Consider the following 20,874-nt stretch of genomic DNA (forward strand, 5'->3'; position numbering starts at 1 on the left):
TCCCCTCAAAAGTAATTACAGAGTAATTCTATCTTTACACAAAATATCAGTAAATCTCACAATCCAAAGTTCATGCCTTTACGATCTACTAAGACATCATCAAATCTCACAAGTCCATGTTTCTCACACTCTACTCAGATAATCTGCCAGTAAGTTATCAACACCTTTGATAGACTTCACAGTGAAAGTCCAATCTTGCAGGAACATTGACCACCTCATGACCCTAGCATTCTTCATCCTTGCTTCCTTGATGAAGGTCAAGGGTTCGTGATCAGTTAACAACACAAACTCAACCCCATAAAGGTACACTGCCAACTTCTGAATTGACCAGACAATAGCAAGCCCCTCTTTCTCAATTGTGGAGTATGCTTTTTCAGCCCCCTGTAGTTTTCTACTTAGAAACTTCACCGGATGTAACAGGCCGCAATGTTCTTGCAGTAAACAAGCACCCAACCCAACAGACGAAGCATCTGTCTGTACATACATTGTTTTGTTACAATCAGCAATTACAAGAACTGGAGCTGTAGACAACTTCACTTTGAGCTCACTGAACGCCCTCTGCTGGGACTCGCCCCACTCAACTACATTTGGTTTTTTTTTCTTAACCAAGTTTGTCAGTGGTTCTGCTATGTCTGCAAACTTTGGTATGAACCTTGCATAGTACCCTATCATAGCCAAGAACGACTGCACTTGCTTCTTTGTTTGTGGTCTCTCAACTGCCAGAATCTCAGCACACTTTGCATCACGAGGTTTTAAGGTGACAAGTTCTACTCCATGGCCTACATAATCCATGTCAGTATACGCAATACAACACTTGGAAGGTTTTGCTGTTAGCCCAGCCTCTCTCAATCTAGTGAATAATGTTCTCAACACACCTAGATGCTTTTCCCAAGTGAAAGTTGATGCTTGCACATCATCTATGAAACTATCTATGTCATCAACGTCACCAAACACCTTCCTCATTAAACGGTTGAAGGTAGCCGCAGAATTTTGGAGCCCAAATGGCATCCTTAGAAATTCGAATGCTCCTTTTCCTGGAACACAGAAACATGTTTTTTCTATTGAATCCTCATCCATCAAAATTTGCCAATAGCCTTTGGAGAGATCTACCTTCGACCTGTACTTCTTGCCTTTCATGTGCATGTAGATCTCCTCCGGATCTGGCATCGGCTCAGTATCAAACACCGTATAGGAGTTCAATTTGATGTAATTGACACAGAAACGATTTGAGCCGTCTGGCTTCTTCACTATAACAGGTGGCGCAGCATATGGTGACTTTGATGACCTAACGATGCCCATTTTTCCCATCTCATCTATCTCATCACTGACTACCTCTCGTGTTGAATAAGGCAGTGGATAAGACTTTGCTCTCACAGGATCATCAGTTGTCAACTTAATCTCATGTTTAACCAGATTGGTACACCCCGGCTTTGTGGTAAAGATGTCAGAAAACTCTTCCAAGAGATTCTGAACATCTTGTTTCTGCTGGGGGGTTAAATCAGGATTAACCTTGACATCTGCTATTGTTTCATCACCACCTATTGGACAAGTATGAATCATCTCGTTTTTAGTACCTTCACCGCTGTCAAAATCGTTGACAACAACCGATGCTAACATTTCAGTTTTACCAGGATCTTCCAACTTGGAAGTGACGTCACCTGACTTCATGTCATTCTGAACCCCGTACAATTGTACAATGGATGCCAACACATCATCTTGATCGTCTGGACCAGAGTCATTCAGGTTCTTATGCCCCTTTTCAGGCCGTTCAATGTACGGTTTTAACATGTTGACATGAAAGTTCTTCACCTTCCTTCCAACTTGGATGGTGTAATTTACAGGACTAAATTTCTCTACAACCGTGTAGGGACCACGCCATTGCAATAAGAGCTTATTTCTCTTCACTGGAAGCAACAATAAAACTTTTGACCCAAACTTGAGTGACTTTGGTCTAGCTTTGCGATCGTAATACATCTTTTGCCTCTGTTGGGCTTTACACAATGCCTCTTGGGCCAATTTACATGTTTCTTGCAATCTTTGCTTCAAGTCAACTACATATTTGTACACCGGTTTGCTTTCACTCTCAGAATCATCTTGGGTCCAATATTTCTTCAACAACTCCATCGGACCTCGGACCTTTCTACCAAACATCAACTCAAATGGGCTATACCCAGTACTCTCTTGCTCTGTTGAACGATAGGCAAACAGTACCGCTGACAAGTACCTGTCCCATTCCTTGGGGCACTCACTACACAGTTTTTTCAGAATCGTTTTCAAAACACCATTGAAATGTTCTACTAGCCCGTTACATTGTGGATGATACAGTGTGTTGCTACATGCTTAATTGACAACAATCTTTCAACCTCTTGCATGACCTCAGATAAAAACTGGGTCCCCCTGTCCGACTGGCACTCCTGTGGAAAACCTAGTCTTGTGTAAATCTCTAACAATGCCTCAGCTACAGTGATGGTGTCTATGTTTTTAAGCGCTACAGCTTCTGGGTACCAAGTTGCGTAATCAGTGACCGTTAGGATATATCTATGACCTCTCTCTGAACATGGTACAATTGGACCAACCAAATCAACTGATACACGCTTGAAGGGCTCTTGTATAACAGGCATACTGATCAATGGAGCCTTGCCTTGTTTACCCTTGGGTGCTGTCTTCTGGCATATATCACAAGACCTAACATGTCTGATCACATCTGTGTTTACACCGGGCCAATAAAAGTTAGACAAAACTCTTTCTGTTGTTCGCCTAATTCCACAATGACCACTCATCAAACCTTCATGAGACACAGTAAGAACTTTCAATCTTTGCTGCTCAGGCACCACCAGTTGTTTCACCGGTTTTTTACCACCTTTAGGCGTCAACACCCTGTATAAAACACATTTTCTTTCGTCAAACCTGACTACACCACTTTTGGTTTCACGTGCCTTTTCAATACCAACTAACTTCCAATACTTCTCAAGTGAAGGATCGTCCTTTTGGTTTTCAACTACAACACTCTTTTCAACAGTTTCACCGCATGATACCAACAATGGTTTTACTGGCTGCTTGTTTGCCTTGGCCTGATGACGTGTCACTACAGCCGCACCGGTTTGAAGATCATCACTCAAACTACTCTCAACCAAAGGTTCGGTATTCTTTATTTCTACATCAAGATCTACACTTTTGGTTTGCTCAGTCTCATTGTTACACCCAACACTAGCGCCATCTTTTGAGTTACCCTCACTATGTTCACCAATGTTCACTAGTTTTGGCGTATTTCCGATAATCAAATCAAAGACTGGCGTATTCACCATTAAAGCTTCAACTTTTCCTTGAACATAATCACAATCGATGTTGACTACCGCTACTGGTAAACGTCGTACAGTGCCATCTATTAGCATACAATCTTTGAACTCTCCTGTCAATTGCTCTGGTTGGACTAATTTAGAGCTCACAACCACGCTGGTACAACCTGAATCCCTCATTAAAACAACCTCGGTGTTATTCACACTCCCTTTTGACAATGGAAAATTCAAACATCCGCAGACGGTTACCCCCTGGTCACATTCACAGTCATGTACCAGATAACTTTGACCATCCCTTTCAAATACATTGGGCAAATCTTTCTCATGACCTACATCTCTAAGAACTTCACTTATACAAGCACTTGCCTTGTGAACAGTCAAACAGCTACAACCTGGGTTTTTTTTTAACTCAACAGCAACGGAACCGAACTCGGTTTTCTTGGGACAATTTTTCAATACATGATCTGGACTATCACACTTGAAACAACCGTGAGATTCTTGTCATGTACTGGAAAGGTGTTTCACCAACCTCAACCTTGGTTGTGAAAAACTGTTTCCGGAACTCATCTTCTGTTAACAAGTACCGTCTCAACAAAACCTCTTTGACTTTATCATAATCTTTTTGTTCTGCATCTGACAACCCATAGCAAGTATCAAGAGTTTTCCCCGCCAACAGTAAACTCAACTGCAACGGCCAATCAGCTCTCTTCCACTTTCTGAGCTCAGCATCGCTCTCAAACCGGTTGATATAGGAGTCAAATTTGTCTTTCTCCTCATTGAAAACAGGTAATTTTGATTTACCCACTGAAACACTGCCATTCAGTTTTTCTCTTTCTAATTCTAATTTCTGTTCTTCTAGCTTAAGTTTTTCAAACTCTAATTTCTCTCTCAATGTCCTTTCTGCCTCTGCATCATGCATCTTTGCCAAAGCAATTTCTCTTTCAGCCTGTGCCTCTTTTATTTTCTCTCTCTCCAAAGCACGTTTATCACGTTCTAAGTTCTGCTGTTCAACAATATATTTCCTCAAAGTGTCCCCGTCAAGGCCTAAGGTCTTACCAGCGGCGACAATCTCTGCCACTTCTGACATCTTGTTTCTATTCTACCCTAAAACCACCAAGAACATGAATGTCACCAAGATTATATGTTTCAAATTCAAAGTCCCAATACGCCAATGATCAATGGTAAGTGTACTAAACTACACTCAACTCGCATCACTTTATTTACTCCCTATTTGCCTCCGAAACTTCCTGGACGAGCCCCCAAATGTGGCAAACTTGGGCGCAAGATGCGGCGTTCATTGATCAAGGGAAAACTTTGTCTTCATTTGAAACATATATTGAAACAAGTATATACAACAGTTAGGGTTAACAAATACAGTTCACGAGCTTTAACGGTTCTTCCACGAATAAGTTTCTATAATGTCTCGATTCCAGTACATATATCGTGTCCGTGAGTTTCAGAGTATTCCACGCGGACGTTGGTTTTGTGGTGGTGAACAAGCTGTATAAGAGAACAAACCAAGTCTTAATCAAACCGTTACAAGACACCTATCTACGAAATGCGAAATAACCGACCGAAAATGGGAAATTCCCAGGTCTTTTTTATCACAAAATACAGCCAGATCCCTGTCTGGTCTAACACAGCCAAAGGTCTGCACGCTCGGCCTCTGTCAACATAACTCAAGCACTATAGGGCCTAGGCCTAGCAAGCCTCTAAACATGGTAAACAGCATTACCTAATCATATTGATCATATTGACATAGGTATTAACCACCTATGCACAATAGGGGTTCTACTTTCTACTATTTTGTCACAGGTTATCAGATTTTGAACAATATCTTTTTTAATATAATTTCAGAAAAATACTTTTGAAATATGATTTGGAGTTTTGGATTTTGATTCTTCGGATGATGACACATATCATGATGCACATGACAGAATCAAGACCGTGATAATACTTCGTGTTGGCCTCTCAACTTCACCCCAGCAACAGTAATTACAATGTACAACACAAATTTCACAAACAGAATTGCACAATTAACTATAAATGAGCAGCAACTTCTAGAGAGACGGTGCTTCTACATGAAGCAGATAGCAAGTTGCCTCTTACTGCTCTCCGTCCAACATACAAGTATTGGCTGCTATATCAACAGGGGCACTTGTGCTGGTTTGATTCTCGAATTGCAAAATGTTGTCGTCAAATGATTCTCGCAGGACTTGCTCCAGGTTAAAAACGTTGTAAGGACGGAGGGTGGGGCTCCCACAAAGTCACGCTTGGCAGCATGGTTCCTCTGAATTATTAGCCCAAACTGACATCATCTAAACAAGAATCCAGATCGAATCTCGGCAGTTCTATACCCATGAACACAAAACTGGAGGTTTTCAGATAACAAGTTATTTGTCCACATGTTGTGCACAGATGTCTCATTTCTTTCTGATCTTAATCAGAAGATTTGCCCCTTCTCCCCTGTAGACCACAACCAGGTCCATATTGTTGGCAATTCTTCCAATGTAAGCCAACTCACACTGGTTGAAACGACTTGAAGGAAATGGTATTTCCTGCAAGTCGTTGTCGGCGATGAATTCTCTGCAAAGATATGACGATGCCATCAAATGAGATTCACATACTTTTGGTGAAACAAGAAATCCTTGATTTCAATTTATCATGTAAATGTCAACAGAATGAAGCAATACTATGCAGCTCATTTATTCCTAAAGGTCAAAGTTTTCTCAAGTTGTCTCCTCACTTAGCCTTCTTGAAGGAAAGGGGGTCAAACCCAAAAGCAAGTTAGTGGCAAAAGGTAATGTTGTGACTTGTATCACTGTACTTACGCTAGAACTCTCTTGATGCCGTTCTGAAATTCAGGGACACATGACAAGAGAGGATCCTTCGTTGGAATGTTCTCAGCATCTGCAACAAGATAACACCAACATTAGCGTGTGAGTTAGCCACAAAACAGTTTCAATCTTCCAGTACAAGGAGTAAAGAGGAACGTACACCATCAAGGTCTATGGTGGCCTACATTGCTTCATATCGTGCTGAAATTCAATTCAAACAAGTTGATGGTTTCTGTTGAATCAAGTGTGTAAGTTGTCATCACAAGGTATTCAGTCAGCTATCCCCCATATCTTGGCCACATTCATTGTCCACAAGGCTGCCTTACACAGTGACACGTACCTGCAACCTTGTCCTGTACAACAGCTGCTGAACTGAACATCTTCCTGCAGAATTCTGTCTCACTGGCAGTGTACAGCTTGATGTCCCTAGTGGATGAGAGAGTTATTATGATTGTGATCTAGTTTAGGTCAACGCTGTTAGGAAGGCTGACTGATCAAACCTAATCACCGACTGGCAGAGTTTCCTTGACTTTGAAGACATGACATGAAGCAGGCATACCTAGGAGAGGACCATTATCTTTATCATTCATGAACTTTTTGAATTTAACCCAACTAAATGTTTTTATGTGTAAGACTTACTGATCAAGTAATTTCAGTTCTTTGGCCAGATCTGAATTATTTGGGGACTCTTGCAATCCCTTCCGCAGGAAATATCGAGCTCTCTTGTATTCATGCAGCTTTCGTAGGGCCTGGAAACAAAACCAAGGTGTAAGAATGGACAGCAGACTGAAGATTTGCACATTACATTTTAAGATAACAGAGAACTACTATAAACATACTGAGCACTGGATCTACAGCCAAATTAATGACTAAATTAGAACTCAGCCAACCAACAGAGCAACATTTACAGACACCTCACCTCAACTCACCTTGCCCATCTTGAAATATGCCTTTGGCTTTTTGCCATCTATCCTTAAAGCATAGCTGCTAAAAGTGATGACCTTCGGCCATTTACACATAGTGATATAACACTGCGCAATATTGAGGAAAAACTTCAGGAGCGCTTTTTTTTGTTCTTCCTCTTCTGCCTCATCGGCGAGGTGTCTGTCTTCTAGGGCGCGCGCAGCCTGGAAAGTAATAGGATCATGATTAGAAAGAGCTCTTGAGTTGCCATGCACTCCCAATGACTAGAATTCATATGTGTTTTATTGGGAAAGTTACAAACCTGAACAAGAAGTTAGCATATGAATAAGCTAGCCCTGTTGTTAACTCGAGCTGCCTACCCCTCATTCTCTCCTCTGTTACATGTAAGATCACAAACCTGGATCAAGTACAGATCTCTTCTGCTTTTGGCTCCGTTTGGGTCAGCATAACCATGGTATTACTGAAGCATGACCAGTCATAACTCACCCTCCTGTATCTCCGTAATGCTCCGATGTGATGCTTTCTTCTATACATGTCATTCCCGACCTGAAGAGAAAATGACGATGTTATCACAAGCTGCCTCACAACAATTGCACACAAATGAAAAGTCCCACTATAAAATGTACATGCAGATATTGAAGAAATAGAGATAGCTACTGCAGATGTCACATTTCAGTAGTTGGCTGGAGATCAAGCTAACAAACATATGTAATGACAGATAATACCTTGGCCCACAACCCTAGTACTGTAATGGAACAATATGACTGAGATGAAAGCTGACCTTACCTCCCTCTCTAATCGCATAATCCTCATCACTTGTTCAAAGGGCACTTCTTGTTGCAGTTTCTGAAGAGACAGAACGTGACTCTGTAAACACAGGCTTTGCCACAAGGAAGCTATGTTTTGAAAATGAAAGACTTCCATGAGAGTAATATTAATCATGACACAAGTGGCACCGACAAAGAGCTTTTCGAGGGAAGGTCACGGCCATCTCACCTCTTTCGGTCTTTACAGTGGAATGTCACAGCTTTACATCTGATGCTATTGATCTGCTTCTTCGATATTATAATAAAGAGAGAAGTCTTCTTACCGGGCCCATCTTGAAGTACTCATCCACTCCAGCATGGTCAATACACTGAATCAAAGTCACTTGGAAACGGACTGAAATGAACAAGATGAAGAATCCAGTTAAGTGTTTGTCTGGACACCATTATACAGCCTCAGTTGTAGACCAAGTTTAAATGATGAAGTCGTCTCCCCTGGTCAGACATACTGACTCACATGCTCACAAACCTCAATGAAATCCCACATACAAGTTTGCCATAGTTGGATAGGTTGACTTTTGGGTTCAGAATTTCTCCTGACCACCCCTCTGGACCTGGTACATCATACGTTAGCAAGTACTTACTTATTGCACTTGGTGGCACCCTGGGTGGACATCCAAATTTACCATAGGCATATTCAGGGTAGATGACAAACTCAGCAACTTCATTCAATCTCATAGTAGAAATAGCCAGATCAAGACCAACGATACAATCACCTGAAAGAAACACAATAAGTTAAGTTAATTTCAGGTCGATTCAAAAACTTACATGTGGTAGTTGGCCCCACAATCACAGTTGAAAAAGCTTTATATTGCACTTGCAACAAGTTCACTCATGCGTGCATTTCCGTAAACTACCAGAATCATCAAAACTATCTGATATTGCCCAACAATAAGTCAAACACATCATTGAAACAAATTAAATTAAAGCAGAAAAACTTTCTTTCACATACCTGTGCCAAGTTTCAATGAGCGGGGCCGTCCCTGCATTCGTGTACAGTCAAATGGCTCGTCTGCAAATTCACACCAGGCAGAATAGTGCACTGAAATTGATCAATTCATTAAAAGGAGCAGGCGGAGGAGGCATGGCGATGAGGACAGATGTGCTTTAGTGTGATGGTGCACGGAACAATCTGGGTTGGGTTTATGCAAGTATCAATTCGTTTCTTGTACCCCCCTCCTCAAGGGTAGTTAAGCTATCACCATTAATCTTTGCCGATGCTTGAGTAGTATTTATTTTTCCTGTACTAGTGAAAATTTGGCGAAGCTGGAAAGAATAAGGATGCTAATGTGTCGATGTCTTGTCGAACATACAGCCTTACCCAGTAAAATTACTTTAAAGTTACTTTATATGATGGTGAGAACTGATATATTGTTGATGGTGATGTCTTGACGAAAGAAAAAGTAGCATTGGTGAAAAAAGGGTGATGCTTGAGCCTTAAGATGTCGTTATAGGGTGATAAGGTGTCGTACCCTTGAGGAGGGGGGGTGCAAGACATGAATTGATACTTGCATTAGTGTCAACACTAGAAACCAACAAACTACAATGTGGTACCTACCCCTAACCAGTGACGAATCTGAGACGACAGCCCCGGAGCCTTTCTGTAACTCTTTCTTCCACACTTTACCATTTTTCTCGGAAGTGATATCTTCCATATCACGTTTCTTAATATGTTTCTCAAATGGGCTGAGCCCTTCGTATTCCTCCTCCTCCACATCATCCTCATCTTCTCCAACGGCAACAGCACTCGCAAACTTATAATCCTCAGATTCAAAGTATTCACGATCTGCACCTGCAATAAGAATGTCAGCATTAGCCAATGTCAGCAGGAAAACAGACAGAGTGGGCCAATCAAGACAGTTTATGAGAACACCTCTAACTCACATGTTCAAGTGGGTTTCTTGCAGCTGGACTTTCAATCTTACATCTGGCTTTAGTTTTAGTTACTTATATCCTTACCCAATGAAGTATTGGTTTCTTTACTGACACCTTCAGGAATAATTTCAAAATCGACTCCATCTTTGTCAGCATTCATTAACTTCTCACGATCAATGCCAGCTTTGAGACGGATGACCGGCTCCTCATCAAGTGCTGGTCCGTCCTCATTCCCCATCCCAGGCTCAGACTCATCCTAGAAGAAGAAAGCATAAACGGTTGGTCAGGGTATTAAATAGGCCCTTTGCCAGGATACGCCGGTAACACCTAGGGTCGGCCAAACAAACCATGCTACAGTCACATTGCAGCAAATGTGCAGTGCATGGCCGAATAATGATGAACTCTTTTGAAACACCCCGTAAAAATGAAAAACGACAACGTGGACAAGAAATCTTACCTCACTTGCTCCAACATCTTCCAATTCCAACTCTCGTAACTTATCTAACGCTTCTGATATATCTACGTTCGGTTCAAATGATAAGGCCTCTTCAGACATCTTCGAAAGCGGTGAAGAAAAAGATTAAAATTTAGAAAAAGAAAGTAATCACTTATGAAAGTAATCAATTTATGCACGTTTGTTACATGTGGCGCCACCATTCGGCTTATTATCACTTAATTCGTTCCTATTACGCGGGAAATACGAAAGGATTCATACCGGTCATAAAGGTATCCGGTCGTTTCGCTCCCTGACCCTTTCGCCCCAGTCGCTCCAAATCGAAGTCGTTTCGCTCACTGAGAGATTTTGTTTGTTGGGGATTGAGAAAGTACCCCGTACAATGAATTAAGATTTGTCAAATTTACAACGAAGGAATCCTTTGGCCATCGGTGATCTTCGGCAGGTCACTTGCACTAATATGATGCTATTGTGTATCCATTGTGTGAGGGAAATTAATTCTGGGCCACCCCTGTAGTACATGAACTAGTCACCCTGTTCAAAGACTTCGGAGCGAAAGTGAAAAACAAATAACGAGGTGTTACCTTTAGTTTAAGCTATTTGTTTATTCGAAGCTACAAAGTAATGAGTATTGGACTATTGAACTATAGGTACTGTAGGATATACAGTCGGCTTTCCAGATATTAGTGAGGTTTCGCAACCGCCCGGTTAGGCCCTTCGACGACGTTTATCTATTGTTCAGGTAAACTCACACAATAGATAAACGTCGTCGTAGGGCCTAAACGGGTGGTTGCGAAACCTCACTAACATGCATTCGCACTGGACTGGTGAAATCAATTTGAATGTCCTATAGGATAGAGAGTCCTCGAGGACAAAGGGTTCCATTATGCGCTATTTATCTCTGAGGTGCTTAAAAACATGGATCTCTACAGAACCATATCAATCCATCGCCACACAGTAGGGACGGTCACTTTCTTGCAGGGGGCGTTTGAACCCTGACAAATTTTTTTTTTCACTGCGTGAAAATGAAACCTACCTCAACTACCTCTAACTAAACCTCACCCCCGGAATCTTAGTCTGATAGTGCATTGAGTATCATCATTTGGCTCAACCCTGTTGGTGTTCTGATTACTAAGAGAGGTCAGATTGACAGGAAACGACCAATTTGAGACCAAATATGGTGTCCTTAAGAGAGCGTCCGCAAATAAAGGTTCCACTCTACACGTATCAAACTATGTGACTTTTTGTGCTGTACCGCAATCAGTTAGGATTAGACATCAGAGCTGTCTCCTCCGCCGTCCCGCCACCGGTTCCTTTCTTTACTGGTTCGGGTTGAGCATGGCTGCGGTGTGCGGCCTCCTCTTTTCTATGTTTCCGCTTGAACGACCACAGACAAGCTCCCATGGCAATGGTAACTATCCCGACTACAATCAGGATGATGGCCCAGAAGGGGAAGATGAACTTCCGTTCTGTTGTCCCCGAGCCGTCGACCTTACTATCGGGAAGATCAGCGCACTTCTCATCAACCTTCTCACTGAAAAAGGATGCTAATGAAATATTGTGTTCATAAAATTGTGGGGCGATTGTCATGATGGTTGACATTCACTGTCAATTTTGTTTACAACATGGGAGAACAATCTATTAGCTCCATTTGAAAAAAAGCAAATATCTGTTTACTCCGACAACGTATCGTCACTCAGGCCCAGCACGGTACGGACTGTCCCAGTCACCCTCACGGGTCAGTCGGCCGCTCCTCGTTTGCCCGTGTTGCATAAGGGAGGCAACTATCAAGTGAAAGTCAATGCAACTCAGGTGGAGGCAAGATCTGTTGAAGAAGATACCTCATATATCGGCCAAGAAATTACCTGAGGAAGTTAACGAGGTTTTTCAGTACTCTGTCGTAACGCGCGTACGTCAGGCTGGATTTGGTTACCTCTATCGCTGTTGCAATGCAGTCATCGCCCAGGACCTTTTGGCTTTCATTACCGACCCTCACAGAGACCTGGAATGCAATACCGAAAAGATAACGAAAGTCGCAACTGCAGGCGCAGGCCGAGTCTCCGTGTAGCCATTGCCGATTGATGAAGAGATGAGACGAACATTCAAACCATTGGGGTCACCGCGTCTTGGCCACTCGACCCGCCATATTGCTAGATGCCCATCGCCAGGAAAACGTTGGTGCACGTAGAATTTGTATCACGCTTTTTTTAGTTAGTGGTAGGCGAAGCTGCACCTTTTTGAAGATTTCAGGTATGCAAGACGTCTTTGCCAACGACAAGTCAAAAATCAGTCGATACGGTGCACTGACATCATGACCTGTATTATTGATAACCTACGAGGAGAACAGATGAAAATATGAAAACAATGTATTCAGTATAGTCTCATTAGACATTTTTTATTTATCACATACAGCTATTGAAAATACAGACTAACGTATTTCGTAAGAAAACTCTCACTGGCTTTATCAAGGGTTAACATGTTCTCGACTCCATTATCATCTATTGATGGCGGCATTGCTGCACCCTTGATGTAAATGATTCAAACTGTTTTTGCTGGGAGCTAATTATAGCTCGAAGAATGCTGACCCAATGAAAACACCCACGAATTCGATTGTCCTCATTCAAGGATGAGGACGATCCAGAACGATGTGACACCATGCAGCCCGCATCATCATTCCTCTGCATACGAATGTCAAGCCTGGGTCTTCAGGAAGCTCTCCTTTTCGTTGGCAACCTGACTGTCATTGTCGTCATCATCCCGGTCAAGTGCTTTGCACTTGGATAGATCGAGATATAAATGAGGCCGTCCATCTCGAAGGCTGCTGAATTTCCCCCTAGGAGTGTAGCCACATGCGCCGCCATCAGAGGCTCGTGTTCTGGGCGGACTCTTTGAGGTTCCTGCTCTGGGCGAACTCTGTGATGTTGCTGCTCTGGGCGAACTCTTTGAGGTTCCTGCTATGGGCGAACTCTGTGATGTTGCTGCTCTTGGCGAACTCTTTGAGGTTCCTGCTATGGGCGAACTCTGTGATATTGCTGCTCTTGGCGAACTCTCAGCGTCACCCTTGTCACCGTTGTTGGCGCTATCACCACCGTTACATTGTTGGTTTTCAGTATCAACATTTCCTTCACTCCCTACTTTTGGGCTATTCATGGTGATAAGTTCGGTTCCCGTAGATTCATGCCTGTCACTCCTCTCATGTCGTAGTCTCCACTTCTTCTTCCAATTCGTATTGAAGCAAACCCTGATAAACCAGACACCAATCGTAAGCCCGATGGCTCCCAAGACGGCCAGGATCACGTACAAGATGACTGGATGGCGCTCTTGGTCACGTGACAAGGTGTCGTCTGCCGCACAGAATGTCAGGTTTAGATATTTGCTGGAAGAAAATAATGCGAGTCTGTTACGTTTTGTTTTAGAGGTTTTCATGTGCAAAGCTGACTCAATAGCGTAGCATCATGCACGGCAGCAACGAGGCTTTTCTCAATCCAAATACCCATATTCTGGGCTTGTTGTCCTCAATCGTCCGACATCGATGTCGTCAAGCCAATGTTTTGCAATCAGATTCGAAGAACAGAGCTGACTGTCTAGGAATATACGCGAAGAAATAGAAGGCCTACGAAAATGGGTTCCTGGCAAGAACACCGTGCCTGACAAACTTGAGATGTATCTTTCGCACTTACCTGTATTTGAAAATGAGCTCTTGAACGACAGCGAAATGTCTGTCCTGTTCCAACAGTCCCACTACTCCATTGGTAACAGTGCTCGTACAGGAGTCGGTCAAGACTTTGTTCGTCTCTCTGCCCACAGATGTGACGATCTGTAAGGAAAGAGACGGCGCAAAGTTTTGAAGTAGTGCGGAAACTGCGCATGTCGTTGGTTGTCATGCACACCGGAAGTATGTGCCTCAAGCAGAAGCGCCACGTTATAGAGGAGACGTCCCAAATGCAGAAGCTGCTCTGTGAAGCACTACCCTATGTAATTGACGTATGTGTAGCTGTGTATTGGGATGAGAAGACACAACGGCAAGACAATCCCTGCTAGGGCTTGTTGTAAAGTGCTGTGATCTATTTCAGTTTATTACCAGGATCGGTTCAGTTGTGTTGAGTAACTAACTGAGACAGATGCAATCGACAGTAAACATGTATTTATTATATCACTGACTGGCACATACATGTACGCGTGGTATCAATTTGTAAAATGGCCGAGCAATGAAGACGACCAAAGTTTTAGCGCCCAGCGACAGCCCCGTGTCAATCACGAATTCCAAATTACAACACGTCACGATTATGATTCTATTCTCTCTTCGATCTGCTTGAGGATGGGCCTCGTCCCTCCCTCTAAGCCATGGTTGCTAATGGCCGAATGAGTATTTCCAAGGGAGCGTTCTTTGGCTCCTTTTTGAGTTGCAGAAGGAATTGTGCGGTGCACATGGCGGTGAAGTGTGGCTTACAGACTACATCACCATCTTGGACTAATACATCGAGTATTCTTATGTATAACCTTATGAACTGATAAACCATCAATTCATGGTACTGATTGTCATTCATTGAACTCGGAGAAAGTCGCATGCATCGTATTTAAACAGAAATAGAAGACAATAAGCATTAAAACGTCAATGGAACGTGTATAAAAATGGCACATATGAACTTCAGTGACTGCCTCCGTCAGGTCCGCCCCGGTAAGCACCTTGACCATAAACATCGTGGCTATTTATGTGTTCATAGGGATGATGTCCTCCACCATGTGACCTCACAATCGGGCTCCGTGTCGGGCTGCCGGTGGGGCTATTGGAAGTGTCCAAAGATGGGTAGCCCCCGGTAGCGGTGTATGTGTCTCCTTCATACTGGTCCACTAACTCCCTGCTGGCTGGCCGGTACACCACGTTTGCCGTAGGATCTCCGCCTCTGTTTCTCTTATCCCGCCTGTGTCGTCGGTATCTCCGGATGCCGAACAGCACGATAGACATGAAAATGATGGAGATGATGCCGCCCACAACGTACACGACCCAGGGAGCAGTAGACATCCCGCCATTGCTTGACGTCCGCTCCTTTTGAATGCAATCTTCTCTCCTTATGTTCAGGCTGCAAATATCAGGAAATGAAAGCTATAGATGATACATCTACACTCGGGCATTCGCCTGGTTCACTTAAATACGAGTAGTATTTTGGTCATCTCTGACTGAAATGGCAGGGAAGTGTAGTTCTGTTGTAGGTTGTGATCTGCACGTGTCTGTATTTTAGATTGTGACAGTGAAAGACATCAGATGCGATGCAAGGGAGAACACACCAGGTCTTACATTTGTTTTGCAGTAGTTGCTCACTTTGCACCCTCATGTTCTCATCATGATTTCACGAACTACAACTGAGAGTAGAGAAGGAAGTGTTGCTGGGGAAACGTACCTTAATGCCTTCACGAAATCATAGACACCTTTGTGGTAAAATCCATCTGTTAAAAGAGCAGACGACTCGTTGATCATGGTCACCAAGCAGCCGTCAGAGAGGAAGTTTCGAATCCTCTTCCCACTAACTGCGTGCATCTGAAAGTAAAGTGTTGCCACTAGAACTAAATCTACGCCTTCTCTAGAAAGCTGCACTCGACATGTGATATACAGTGGAGGGGGTTGTTTTTGTGGAAGACTTTAGGCATGGTACGCGAGAACGAGCTCGTGCCAAGTTATGTAGTGAATAGGATTAGTGGCAAGCCTAGCAATGCCGATGGCGGCGTTAGGGTTAATTGCATGTATCCTAAAAACCAATATAGTTGTTGTTCCGTGAAACCAGAACGACGGAAAGACATATTAAGCGCATCGTATTATCTTTAAATGTCCTTCAAAGAATATCATGGACAAAGTGATGAAAATGGATAAAACACTTGTTTAAAGTCAACGTTATCAAGTTATAACCTTGGCAGGAGTTTACCGATGTAATAAAAGAGATCCTTAGATATAATTACATTCCATATTGAATATCAGCGCACTCACAATGCCAAGCTGTTGTTGCTTTCACAGCCACCTGAGGAACAGGTTCCTCATCACAAAACAGCCGAGAACTACACCACGCTAATTTCTGACAATGATAATGAAAACCGCACTTATTTAAACTCACCATCTTATATTCTTTACACAAGACGATGACAATGTCATTCTGACAGTTGCCTCCCGCCCAGCCCCGCTCCTGGAGATCCTTGGCGAACTGGTCCACAGCAAGTTTTCTCTCCTCCATGGACGCACTGAAATGGAATGGGAGATGGATTAAGGCAATAGGACAGAGGGTGTGTGCAGGGAAAGACTAGAACTATTTCCTCGTCCATTGAAAGAACCTGGCGAGATAAAAAAAGATATTCGATGGCTGACACGGTTGTTTCATTCACTTGAGTTTTACAACCCGAAGATCGCGTCCCGCTGTAAATGAGAGCACATCGCCAATACATTCGTTCAACATGAGATCAACGATAATGACATTTGGCAGCATTTAATGTCACAGAAGGGAAGAGGCTTCGGACCTCCCTTCTCAGTCATTCTGCCTCACTTACTTTTGTGCGACATCGACCCTTGTCACGATAGCTACCATCATGGCGTATTTGTCGCTGTAGTCGGTACAGTCGTCTTTGCATGTGCAGCGGAAGCTTTTGGTTTTCGATCTTATCAAATCGTTCAGCTGTGTGGCTGAAAAAGAGAGGGAATATTTAGGAGTGACGGATCATTCAGCAAGTCCGTTTACCCATAAATGAGAGAAAAACAACAGGACGTTTTATAAATAAACTATTATGATTGGTTCGTTGCACCAGTCTCCACATGTGGCTTCCGAGTAATCGGGAATCTGAAAATTAACTGATCGAAGTGTTCTAGCAACCAGGACTTACTGGTGTAGATGAATGTATCAGCAGCTCTTATGGACTCAAAGTGGAATCTCCTTTTAAGCTTGATATAACTCACCTTGGAGCCGATGTAGAATATAATCAGGGTCACAGACAAATGACTTATTGTTCCCCATTCCGCACTCTGTTGGCTTCAACATGGGACTGGGGAAGGTACGCGCGTTGTAAGTCTTCGCTGCTGCCTCGCCGGTCGGCCAGCAGCAGGCGAATAGGAGGAGGACTAAGCTAGCGATTGTCATCTCGGTCATCTCACTTGTCCAGCTTCTGGAAAATGAGGCAACGCTAATACTTAATCACTAATGTTTACTTGACTAGCCAATGATATATCAGTATAGAGACCCCTACAGACCTGATATGAGTTACGTTTTAAGTGTTAGATAGATCGTCTAGATCTTTGCACGAGCCAAGAATGTATGTGTTATGTGTTATCATAGTTGTTGATACTGGTTCTCACTTCTCACATCAATACATTTACTACTGAACTGAAAGAAATGTACAAAGTCAAGGATGTCTTGACAAATATCTTACCTCTTAGTGTCATCAACGAATAGCGAAATTTAAACCTTTTCTGCCTGTAAACCGATTGATTTGTCTGGTCGGTTAACACTCTGTCATCCAGCACAGCTAAGTTTGTCCTAAATAAGTATATTCGTGAGAGACTAATCACGGTGCTGAGTCAATTGATATACTTGTTACGGGCCACAATAGAGACACAGGAATCCTTTGTCGTCAGTGAATATGAGGGGCGAAAGGAACTGAAAGAGTGACCCCTTTAACTCAAAAGAGTCCGGCGAATCTATTGTGGCCCGGGACCGGTATATATATCGATTTGAATGGCCACCTTGTCATGGTCTCGCTATCATGTCTGTGCTATGACATAGTATATACATTAAACACGCACAGGCCTATCAATCTCTTTCTTTACAAAATGATATTGTTCTCACAAATATATAGAATATACTGCTTAAACAGGTCCGGTTGAATCAGCCTGGCGTTAAGAATGTCTGAATGGCTTTTCAATAGGACTCGTACTTAGTAGACATTGCTTTAGCTTGACGAGGGTTATCCGATTCTTCAAAACAGGACAAAGAAGTTTCGTTGTTTTTATTAAATCTCCTGAACTCGGGACTCTCAAGAGGGTTAATCAGAGCGAAAGAGCATCTGGTGTCTAACTTCATAGCGAGACAGTGCGTATGTGAGAACGAAACACTCCACCATGACGCGGGGAGAGCCCCCGAGGAGAGGCCCCCGAGGAGAGGCCCCCGAGGAGAGGCCCCCGAGGAGTGGCCCCCGAGGAGATGCCGTGGTGTTGGATTATAATTTCCAATCATCACAAATTGATCTTCCGAGGACAAAATCACAACCAAAATACCGGGAGAGCACCACTTTAACGTGAAAGTGCTTCTTTAAGAACTTGACTGACTGCCAGTTGGCTGACAATCTGCTTCCCGTGACAGCAGGTTGACAGGGTTTTTTAAAGAGCCAATCACAAAACGAAGTTATGCAATCATATTCTTGCAAACCGCGCTGAATTTGGTGCATTTGCTTGTGAGATATCGTATGAAGCAGATGTTGTTATCAATACGCGGAGCTGAGAATGTACAGTCAAAAGCTCCAATACCACATCTTGGCTAAACCTGTTTTACATCTGAAAGGCCTGTCCTGTGTGAGACTTTCGTCCATATTGAAAAACAATCTCATATTTATACACGATTTTATATCTGATCATGTGACAGTTTGATGATTGTGTCTCAAAACTACAATGTACTATTTTAAACATCTATTATAAATGCATTGTGTGTTTTCATGGCTACGCCATTACAACACGCGGTACAAGACACGGTCTGTCGAACATAATAACGATCCGCACCGATCTATAATAGTATGCGCGCTAACACATTTGTATGAGCTAGAATAAAAGGCCTTGTACTTAATGCATGCGACGGCTTCTAACCTTGGAAACCAAACAAGTACAACATGAAATAATCCGTCTATCCATCTATCCAACTATTCACAGCTCAGTTAGCAGTGATAGTGCACATCACATCGCAATAATCTTTAAAAAAGCGATTGCACCCTGATGAACCGCCGTCCGGAGGTCATTCACCTGCCGATCTTGAATGAGAAGTGGTTGATTTCGCCATTATCCCCACATAGGCATCACCAGTTGATATAAAAAGGTAAGACATTGCATTTTGTCCCCCCTCCTCCAAAAAGCAGACAAGCTCTCCCCCCAGTTTCTCCTCACCAGTATTCCGCCGAAGAGATCACACACCAAAAGGATAGTGACATTTGGATATAGGTGGGGAAGAGCTATTCCGCCGATGCTGACCTAATGAGCTGACTCGTGGGAAGGCCCTGGCCGTCTAGGGGAGAGCACTGTGTTAGCAAAAAAACTGGGTTTGTTTGAAGAAGATGTTCAAATCTCAGTCTTCAAGCGATTTTCTGTAAAGTGTTGTAACGGCTAGCTTCATGCACGCAAAATGGCTCATAGTCGTTGCATGCCAGATGTCACAATGGACTGTTTTGACTGTGTTAGTACAGTGGAAGCCGTGCTTTTTGACCCCAACAATTAAACCCAAACAATGGTACCGACAGCTGGACCAACACTGTACAGCGAAACAACAAGTCACATGTTCCATGTGTGTAGTGAAAACAATGATTATATCGTTGGAAAGTCACTGGAAATTCCGCCAGAAGTCCTGGCTTTTCTTCTCATAACCATAGTTTGAGAGCCCACCAACCGGGTGACTTCAATTTCCCGCAAAGTCTATTCTTTCTCTGGCTTTCCATCAAATGGTGTTCATTGTCTTTATTGGCAATTAGTCGGATCATTAGCGTAAGCATTACCATTGCATTGCTGTCGCTGAATTATTACTTTCACAGTCAAACCCAATCTATTATGGTCTGCGGAGTTCTAAATATTTTGGCGGCTTTATATGTATGACGTTGTTTTTCTAGGAACACATCGAGAAGAAGAACCACCATTCATGAAACTGAAGAAAAGCCCAGGGCTAAGTATGCAGCTCGATTCGTCAGACGAAGACACATCTTCCACAGAATACCAGCATTCTGGGGCAACAGTTAAAGATCTTCCGTTCCGCAAATCTCGAGCGCGAAAGCATTGCTTGTACGACCATGCCTCCGACCCAGCCTCCTTTCAGATCGCAACTGGTGCCTTGATCCTCACCGCCACCTCATTCGTCCCAAGGACCATGATAGGAGACTTATCATACTTCATTGTGCCCATCTTCGCCAACATCTTCATTGGGACGGGAATATATGGGATGGGACTATCACGCTCAAAAAATATGGAGGAGTTTCGGATGCTACGGACCTTCTCCCTCGTGTCGGTCGCCTTGGCTGTAGTGGTTATCTGTTTGAGCTTGGTCTCGTTGCATGAAGACGCACGTACCTTAGACGCTTTATTAGGATTCGAGAGTACCTATACGAAGAGACTGGGTTGGATTGTCAGTTTTGCACACACCGACTTTGATTCGAAAATGCTTCGAAGGAGAGTATGGGCGGATTGTTTCTTATTCCTATTCGCCTGGTTGGAATTATTCTTCGCCTTCGTGACAGCAAAAGCCGGCCGTAGTGTGCAAGTTTACTTGAAACTAAGAATCAGAAATAGGCGGTGTAAAGTTCTGCACCCGGTGTAGTGGTTATTCCTGTCTTCTTCTTATTTGTCTGTTACTTGTACAACGTCAACATTGCCGATGAGCTGCGTGCAAGCGAAAAGTTGAACAACAGACCGTATGAAATGTGGCATACATGACTGTATTCTT

The 20,874-nt window shown here is 43.1% G+C and overlaps 2 protein-coding genes across 4 annotated transcripts; both read right to left on the bottom strand.

Moving 5' to 3' along the window:
• Positions 1-5,716: 5,716 nt before the first annotated feature.
• On the bottom strand, positions 5,717-10,479 carry LOC135483394 (inactive peptidyl-prolyl cis-trans isomerase FKBP6-like). Its single transcript, XM_064764258.1, has 13 exons — positions 10,214-10,479; positions 9,841-10,012; positions 9,440-9,673; positions 8,834-8,923; positions 8,466-8,597; positions 8,148-8,218; positions 7,844-7,903; positions 7,544-7,603; positions 7,063-7,260; positions 6,773-6,882; positions 6,474-6,559; positions 6,128-6,206; positions 5,717-5,882 (listed from the first exon to the last, which is right to left on the bottom strand). The coding sequence occupies exons 1-13, from the start codon at positions 10,310-10,312 to the stop codon at positions 5,720-5,722; spliced, it is 1,554 nt and encodes a 517-aa protein (XP_064620328.1). The 5' UTR covers positions 10,313-10,479; the 3' UTR covers positions 5,717-5,719.
• A 326-nt stretch (positions 10,480-10,805) lies between these two features.
• On the bottom strand, positions 10,806-17,909 carry LOC135483396 (uncharacterized). Of its 3 annotated transcripts, none has more exons than XM_064764266.1 (6): positions 17,615-17,892; positions 17,145-17,350; positions 16,742-16,874; positions 16,315-16,438; positions 12,076-12,212; positions 10,806-11,744 (listed from the first exon to the last, which is right to left on the bottom strand). In XM_064764266.1, exons 2-6 carry the CDS (start codon positions 17,332-17,334, stop codon positions 11,471-11,473), a joined length of 858 nt encoding a protein of 285 aa, XP_064620336.1. In that variant the 5' UTR covers positions 17,335-17,350; positions 17,615-17,892; the 3' UTR covers positions 10,806-11,470. The 3 variants fall into 3 exon arrangements, with proteins under 3 accessions (XP_064620336.1, XP_064620334.1, XP_064620335.1); XM_064764264.1 differs by lacking the exons at positions 10,806-11,744; positions 12,076-12,212 and adding exons at positions 12,275-13,586; positions 13,891-14,027 and having other exon boundaries at positions 17,615-17,909; XM_064764265.1 differs by lacking the exons at positions 10,806-11,744; positions 12,076-12,212 and adding exons at positions 14,226-15,291; positions 15,610-15,746 and having other exon boundaries at positions 17,615-17,906.
• Positions 17,910-20,874: the final 2,965 nt, after the last annotated feature.

The sequence above is a fragment of the Lineus longissimus genome, chromosome 2 (assembly GCF_910592395.1).
Source record: "Lineus longissimus chromosome 2, tnLinLong1.2, whole genome shotgun sequence".
Taxonomy (NCBI): Eukaryota; Metazoa; Nemertea; class Pilidiophora; order Heteronemertea; family Lineidae; genus Lineus; species Lineus longissimus.

What these genes read in the sequence shown, in the direction of transcription:
- LOC135483394 (XM_064764258.1), bottom strand. Translation starts at nt 10,312, where the DNA reads ATGTCTGAAGAGGCCTTATCATTTGAACCGAACGTAGATATATCAGAA. An exon ending in AAGATGTTGGAGCAAGTGAG is followed by an intron (nt 10,013 to 10,213) that starts GTAAGATTTCTT and finishes TTCTTCTTCTAG; the next exon opens with GATGAGTCTGAGCCTGGGAT. An exon ending in TTATGCGATTAGAGAGGGAG is followed by an intron (nt 7,604 to 7,843) that starts GTAAGGTCAGCT and finishes TTTTCTCTTCAG; the next exon opens with GTCGGGAATGACATGTATAG.
- LOC135483396 (XM_064764264.1), bottom strand. Translation starts at nt 17,334, where the DNA reads ATGACCGAGATGACAATCGCTAGCTTAGTCCTCCTCCTATTCGCCTGC. An exon ending in TGTGTAAAGAATATAAGATG is followed by an intron (nt 14,028 to 16,314) that starts GTGAGTTTAAAT and finishes CTTTCCTTACAG; the next exon opens with ATCGTCACATCTGTGGGCAG. An exon ending in GAGCTCATTTTCAAATACAG is followed by an intron (nt 13,587 to 13,890) that starts GTAAGTGCGAAA and finishes ATTTTCTTCCAG; the next exon opens with CAAATATCTAAACCTGACAT.